This window comes from Hordeum vulgare, chromosome 1H, assembly GCF_904849725.1.
Source record: "Hordeum vulgare subsp. vulgare chromosome 1H, MorexV3_pseudomolecules_assembly, whole genome shotgun sequence".
NCBI lineage: Eukaryota > Viridiplantae > Streptophyta > Magnoliopsida > Poales > Poaceae > Hordeum > Hordeum vulgare.
In genome coordinates this window covers 138,474,520-138,482,780 of record NC_058518.1, presented here as the reverse complement: position 1 = coordinate 138,482,780, position 8,261 = coordinate 138,474,520, and the positions used below count along the sequence as shown (strand labels likewise).

General features: G+C 40.6%; 1 protein-coding gene across 1 annotated transcript; it reads right to left on the bottom strand.

Moving 5' to 3' along the window:
- Positions 1-2,834: 2,834 nt before the first annotated feature.
- Positions 2,835-7,030, bottom strand: LOC123397614 (the record flags this gene model as incomplete). Its single annotated transcript, XM_045092153.1, has 3 exons — positions 6,627-7,030; positions 6,333-6,473; positions 2,835-2,864 (listed from the first exon to the last, which is right to left on the bottom strand). Coding segments are annotated over exons 1-3 (525 nt in total), but the record flags the coding sequence as incomplete, so codon positions are not given.
- Positions 7,031-8,261: the final 1,231 nt, after the last annotated feature.

Sequence of the window (8,261 nt, the reverse complement as noted above, 5' to 3'; positions counted from 1 at the left end):
CTAGAATACTGACATTATTCTTGAGTTCTATGCCACACTACATATCTCTGGTGACCCGAAAGACGTCAGCTCATGGGTCTTGGACTATATGACATAGTACACCCACTACAAAGCTACAACCACTGAATTTCTTTGAGCTTTACCGATGTCAATACCTTCAGGTGAAGCAATTAGACTCTATGATGAAAGAGAGTTGCAAATCATCTAATGGAAGTCCTCGTCAAACCTTTGGCTCCGGGCCAACCTCCTAGGACAAGATTCCTATCGAAGGATTTGAAGTATGTGCCTAGGACAGTTTATAGAATATTTTCATATTCCATCGCACGAATCAAAGGGCATGATAAGGAATAAGATGTTGTTGGGATCATGAAGAATATACTGTTTCACGTCGTTCATGGGAACAAAATGAATCTTCACGATTTCTTCTTGAGGACTTTGGCTGACAATGCTTTATCACCATTTGAGCTGAAAATTTATGCACCTTGGATCGTGAGATTCATCAGAAATAGATCTTACATCAACTACCAAGCTGACTTTCATAATCACCTCGACTATCTGCCGCCTCTCAAAGTCATCAAGAACACTTTTGAACCTATTGAAGGCAAAGGCAAGTCTGTGATTGATGAAGGAAATCAGCCTCTGGATGGTCAATTTCGTAAGGCTTCCTCTTATTCCTCATATGATGACACTGCCACTCAAGTGTCAGATGGCAGAGCAAAACCTTCGAGCCCAACTGCCCCAAGGGTGATGACTAACAGAGAGCTTATCCTCGGGCTTCACCAGAAAGTCGATCATAATCACAAGTGGGTAAAACGCCAGTTTGGCTCCATTGTGAAAACCCTCAACGAGACTCAAAATGTTGTGTAGAAAAACTACCATTATCTTCATGTGGTATTTGATCACACTTGGGCCATATTGTCTCACCTGAAGACTCTTGAGGAACTTGATGAACTGGAATTCACTGAAGACTTTGACTGGTCGTGGCCTCCAAAGAAGAAATTCAAGACTATTCCAGTTCCTGAGTTGGTGGACGGCTCATTTGATTCATTCCGCACTGCAGAATCAGATGAAGAACCTGAGCATACTGCAACTGGTCCAACAAAGAAGTCTAACTCCAAGGATGCTCACGCCTCTACATCAACACAGAAGTGAAATTCTTCACGGGTGTTAGTCCTTAGTTTTGTCCCTTTTCGTCACTTGATGACAAAGGGAGAGAAATCTGAGAGTTAGTCTTCAAGTGGGTTTTATCTATGGGCTTGTATACTTTATTAAGTTAGAAACTCTTGGTTCATCTGAAGTTTTTTATGTAATGAGTTGTAACTTAAGCCCGATGCTGTTCTGATACTTTTTAACTTTTTTCCTCGCTTTCTTATTCCTCAAGTTAATTAATGCAAGCATGCTGAAATTCATCAGACACCATTTTTCATCATGCATTTCAAATTCCTCATACTATATGTCCAATGCATGCATGAATTGCAATATACAGGGGGAGATCTCCGTGATATGAATCATCAATGTGCATGTGCTGTTCAAAGCAAATTCCTCAAAACATGCACATCTTCAGGGGGTGTTTCTATGTATCTTGACTTCAAACTCCTCAAACTCTGAACTTACATTGCATATTAGTATTCCCGTAAAAACTTAATCTAGTTTTTATAAACCACCAAAAAGGGGGAGATTGTGAGTGCATCTAGTGCCCCTTAGTGATTTTGGTGGTTTGAAGACTTATAGGTTAAGAGACTGATATGTTTGTGAGTGTACACATGCTCTATAAGTCACTGAGGAGTTTGAGTTATTCGATGAAAATCGACCCCTAAAAATGTATGTCTTCAAGGGGAATACATTAGTCATTCCTTGAATACTTTCATCGCAAAGAAATTGCAAAGAAATTGATATTCCTCATGAAGATATTGAAGATGAGGAATTCTGTGTGTCTTGAAGAAAACACTCTGAAGACTTTGAAGCGTGAAGATTTATTCTTTCTCTTTCATTTTCTTTACACCTGAGTCATAGGAACACCGTACTGTTAAAGGGGTCGAGATAAAACTACGGAATGAATTTCCTCATGATGCTCAAGCCAAGCCTAAATCTACCAATGCCTCAAAGTCAGGAATATGAGGGGCATGAGGACTTTCACAGTTGAAAGTTCCGACCGTTGCCACCCCACACGCCACCTGTCACACATCTTATCCACCCAACGGTCATATTATTAAAGCTCATTTATGTCAAATCATGTCGGGATGCTCCCAAGCTATAAATAGCCGCCCCCCACAACCACTTGCTGGTTTGATGCTCCGAGAGAAATTGACGCTAGTCATTTAGAGAAACCCAAATTCTTCAGAGCCTTCGAGATAAAATCATCAAGTGAGGAAATACCCTAAACACCCAAACCCAAACCAAAACCCAAGTGATTGAGCATCACTAAAGAACTTGTTCCTGTGTGGAACCGACGCTTGGTAGCTTTGAGGACTATGTATCCTACAGACAGTTAGGCGTCATGGTATAGAACATCCAGCAGTCAATTGTGGATCGTTGGGTGACCGAGTTTGTGACGGTTTGGAACTATGCCCTGAAGACTTACGACGAGTGTTGGGCGAGGACTGTGTGTCCTTGGCTCAAGGAGAAGACGGTAGGGACTCTGTGTCCCGGGATTGTGTGCCCTTTGGTTTCAATACCAAGTCGCTCACAACAGTTTGAACTGGGTCATCATCATCTGTCTTCATCGAGCTACGGGTTCTATTTGCTCAACCTTCTCATTTCCTCAATTGTATGTTGAAGACTTTCATGTGTACTATTTGAAGAATTTGACTGACAACTTTCTCTGAATTCCTCTCCTCAAATTCTTCACTTGAGTTGATCTTCACCTGTCTACTATGTACTTGCAAACTGTCCAAACCGAATCTCTGAAATCTCATCGAGTACTTTGTTGTAGACGTTTTTGCACATAGGATCCTGTACTATTTCCGTTGCGCTTAGTTCATGAGTGAGGACTTTCCTCGCTTGGAATTTCCTCAGTGGTGAAATTATAAAAATCTCCTATTCACCCCCTCTAGTCGATATAACGCACTTTCAAGGGCGACTTAGTGCTTCGACTGATTCAGGATCATACAGGAATGCACAAGCTATCACCACCATGGGAAGCTCATACTATCTAGTAGATCTTCATCCAGATAAGCCAACTTCGGAGGAGGAGACAACCCAGTCATGGAACATTCCTCACCTTCGACCCTACCATACTTAGAGCCATTGGCTCCTTATTCATGTACATAGTTCAAACTTTTGTACTATTTTATCAAGACAATAAAGCTGGCACCCACGAAATTCGAGGTTCTGCCGTTTCAGCATATATAATAAGCATGAGACTTTATTGGTTTTTCCTAAGCCGCCCAAGAGGATGAACCGCCGTGAGGAGGTCATTCAAACATGGACGCTATCAGTATCAAAGAGGATGAGCCCCCATGCTACGATCGTTCAAACATGGATGCTGATAAGACAAAGAGGACCACTTGCCATGATGCATGGTTCAAACATAGGTGCCAATTGTGGTCAGGAGTATCAAGCTGGCTTATTTGGGGGCTACTAGTCCCCAAATTGTTTGGCAGTAATAGCATTGTCTTCCGCAATCCTATGCTCAGATTTTTCCTGATCATAGGTCACTTGGGGGCTTCCAACTCACTGAGTTTAGCTTTCTCACCCTCTTGGTGTGCGAAAAATTACTGCATTACAGTGGTTATACTGGACTATATGTTTCTGCGACTCCCCTTATTGGCCACGTGTACTTTTGGCGATTCAATCCATTGCGGACCCTGAACTTACCAGGGTTAAAACATTGAGGTGTCGTGTGAGAGCCGACCTATGGAAAATATACAAACCATGGGTTGATGGATGTCACTTCATTGAAGCTTGACTTGAGCTTGATCAGCCAATCTAAATTAAAGACAATCTAAATTAAAGGGTTATTGCAAAAACCTATCTTAGGGTATGACTAGAGCCTTGCAAACTCGTCTCCCTGCCGTGTCTTACTAAGCCGGCGTATTTAAAATAATTTGATGCCATATTATGGTGAGGGAAGGATTCAATATTTTACATGGGCTCATGCAGAATATTTGGGTTATGAAGCCATTACCTTATGAAGGGAAAATTAATTGCAAGTCGACAAATTTCAGAAAGGCGGCTTATAATGGTGCAAAAGCTCCAGCATGCACAAAGGCATGATGCAAAATAGCAATCTTTACATCTAAGGAGGTGTTTGTTTTGGTCCCTGGTAATGTAGATGTAAATGGGAGCTGATTACACAAGGTAACGGCTCTGGAATAGACAAACACCATTTTGTTTGGTTGTACAGTGTAAAGGAAACAGTTACCTTACGAGTGTTTGGTTTGGCACACAATAACAACAAGCATTTTTCCCTTTTTATCCACGTACAAAACATAACACCAGCTTTCACACACAATTTGCAAGTGCTTCACTAGCACAATTTCAAATTCATCAAACAAGTAAATAATTTCAAAATATTTTTGCATTCATCCAATGCAAAGACATCTTTGAACAAGAATTTGGCTCAACTTTAACGACATTACACATTTTTTAAATGCATATTAGGCCATGGATACAAACCCAAAATTCAATGACACACTTTGAAATAAACTGCATAACTAGTCCATAAAATTGTTTTCATAGGATAAATAGAAAGGCCAAGTTCACGATCTTCAAAGCAACTTTTCCGTCGATCTTCATCTTCTAAGTCACACCACTGAACACATTTTCTAATCAACCTTGCTTTTTTTATCTACCAATAAGCAAGAGTTAAAATGAGAATAAAGAAACATACAAGAGACAACCAGTAATAAAATTAATAAGAGAAATATACCAGCAATAAGCGGTGCACATATATAGCTCACATGTCACAACAAAATAAACTAAAAAGAACAATGAACCTCGCAGCATCAAGAAAGCAGCTAGAGCTAGTGCGTATGATTTCCTGAACATATACATAGTCACAATGGGAAGGAAAAAATGGAAGCTGCTGTAACGGTGGGAAGGAAAATATGGGACTGCATCTGATTTCCTACCATATACAAAAATATAATTGACAGCAAAACAGGAGAGTCGTGGAAGGAAAATATGGGACTGCATGTGATTTCCTGAACAGGCAAATATAAGTAACAGGAGAGCGCTGTTGTTACTTATATTATGTTTCTTCTTTTCCTGAACAGGCACGAGACTGCATGTCATTTTGAATTAGAAGAAAAAATGTATAAATGACATGCATTTTACAAAGCAAAACAACACAGTTTATTGTACCGCCAACTCTACTTGTGATCAAGCCTCTCTAATTTGAGGGCCCAAAATCAGATGAAGACAGTGCATAAATACGGTTCCCAGGAGGAAAAGTTTAGGCCATCAAGCAAGTAATAAATTTGGTTACACTACCAGAAAGCATATGCACACTACTAGAAATGATGTGAGTGCATAGACCAAGTAATGATGTGAGTGCGATCTCAACATGAGTTGAGTGTACACTACCATTAATTAGTGCATCTTTTGCTACACTACCATAAAGCATATGCACAAGAGACACTTATCTATGCAGACATACTTGGGAACAGGAACAACATTTCTTAGCACGATGTTTTTCCAGTGGCACATCTGATGAGCCAAAACTTGGCAGTAAGGAAAAGAAGGCAAGTAGAACAGTAGTAAAATGAGGTGGGTTTCATACATACCAGTCATGTCACACCAATAGTGGAGAAGGGCCTTCTTTCCCATCAACCTTGCTTCTTTCTTTCGTCTGCCAATGAGCAGCCAACAAGCACGAGTTAGATATAAGGAACACAAGATAGCACATATTATCAAAGCTGATGATGTAAACTGGATAGTTTAGAAAAAGGGATACCCGACAGCATTTTGAGGACGAAGTCCCTCCTAAGGATTTATGGAAGCACAAGCATCATGTTCATGTGTTCTGGAGTTTTAGCAAATATAGTTGCAGCATCAACAATCTCGCTCCTAGTGAATGCAAGCCTAGATAATTCACTAATTGCCTTTTCTCTCGATTTCTGTTGAGGGTCCTCTTGCGTTGTTTCTCGTGCCATTGCTGCTGAAAATGTTGTTGCCATTGTACCAACATGTTGTGTCACACTATTCAGCTGGTTGTTGACATCTTGAAGCATGGCTGCAAAAGGATCGCTTGGTCCCGCCGCCCTCTTTGGCCTTGGCTCCTTCTTTTGCCTCTTAGAACTAGTTGTATCAATAGAGCAAGTGTCAATGGACCGTCTAGCTGTCCCTGTTGATATCATATCCTCTTCCTCATTTTCTTCTTCCTCCATAGCAATTTCCTTCTCAAAGTTTCCGACTGCCTCTCCAAAGCCTTCAGCATTTTCCCCTGTTGCGATGTCCTTGCCATAGATAGCAGCCAATTGCTCAAAGTATGGAAATGATACACCATACAATCCCTTAGCCTCATTGTGATTCTACATGATTTTTACAAAATAAGAAAGTTGGTTTTAGCATGGACAATAAGAAAAAAGTTACACTACAACAATAGGTAACCAAGGTGCAATTGCAAACAAATTCAGCACAATGCATTAGTGAGAAATTCAGTTTTAGTGGTTGAAGTGATCTACCTTACATCGTTCTTCATATTGTGCCTTCTCGCATTGAATCATCTTCCTATTTCCATCCCATGTAAAACCACTTTTGGATATCATTACTTCAAGAGCACCAAATTTCTTCCTGAAGTGCCTCACTCTTGATTCAATGTGTGGAACTCCGGTGATACCACGGCCTGGACACTTCTCAGCAAGATGTTTTTCCAATATTGCCAAGTACCCACCTTTGAATGAACCATCGGCTTTCCACCTCGGATCCAAAGACAACTCATACAAGGCTTTAATTAGCTCATCGTCCTCATCAGAAGTCCAATTCCTTTTGTTCCTGCCTCTTCCACGCAACGTGGTTGAGCTATCCACGCGGTCCATATCTACACAAGAAAGAATGGCTACAAATGAGATGGCAAATATATATGAAAGAAAACAAATGCAAATGTGATGCAATCATAGCTTATTTATTAAAACTAAAAGAAACATAGAGAAAGAAAATGAACAAACACAAATACTTTATACCTCAATGCGCCCTAGCAGCCCTATGTCTATTATACATGCTCTGAGCAAGACCATTCCGAAAATTTGTCCACTCATTCGAAGTAGATATAGAAGTGATGAATTCAGGTTGGTCTACTTCTCCATCCATGTCTTCCAGTATTTCTTGCATTAATTGCTCGTCGATATCAACTGGGTCGATAGGCATATTTTGCAATATAAGATTATGCAAGAGTGCACATGCCATGATGATTCGACATTGGGTCTTCATAGGGAAAACTGAAGGGGACCTCAAAATTGCCCAACGACCCTTGAGCCCTCCAAAGGCCCTTTCTGTAATATTTCGGTCTCTAGCGTGGCGCATGTTAAAATACTCCTCCGCACTACGAGGTGGGTTTTGTGGTGTCCAACCACCCAAGTGGTATCTTTGACCTTGGTATGGAGCTAGAAATCCTCTTGCGTTTGTGTCGCCAGCATCGACAAGGTAATATTGGTCTTCGGGGACACGTAGCCCATTTGGCCTTGAGATGGCATCCCTATGAACACGGCCATCGTGTGCAGAACCCTCCCAACCAGGTAATATGTAGATGAACTCCATGTCAGGTGCACATACACCTAACACATTTGTATCTATATCACCCAACCTTGATCTATATCTTCCTTTCAGATTAGCTTGGACAGTTACGTCTATGTGTGTGTCGTCTAACGCTCCAAGGCAATTCTACAATATAAACAACAATGTGAAAATATTAGCATATTTTACCACTATTGAGATCATCTGGTGAATAATATTTTTTCTAAATAGTTAATTACCTTGAAATACTTCCATTTATCATCCGTGCAATCCTCGGGAATAGGTTCAGGATTCTTAAGTAGCAGATGGTGCAGCTTCAGGACAACAAGAAGACAAGCATTGAAGTTTCTACTAACCGGCTCCGGGCTTCGATAGAAGAATTTTCCTACTCTCCTATTTTTAAGATGGTGTGATAATACATGCAAGAACGATGCTACTATCTCCTCTAAAGATGTGTTGCTCATACCCTATAGACAACTAACATCTCTCACCATCTCACATAATATATGAAATGTTGTCCTATCCATACGAAGTTGACTTATACACATAGCATCGCTCTCACCAATTAGCCGGTACAAGTTCTCTCC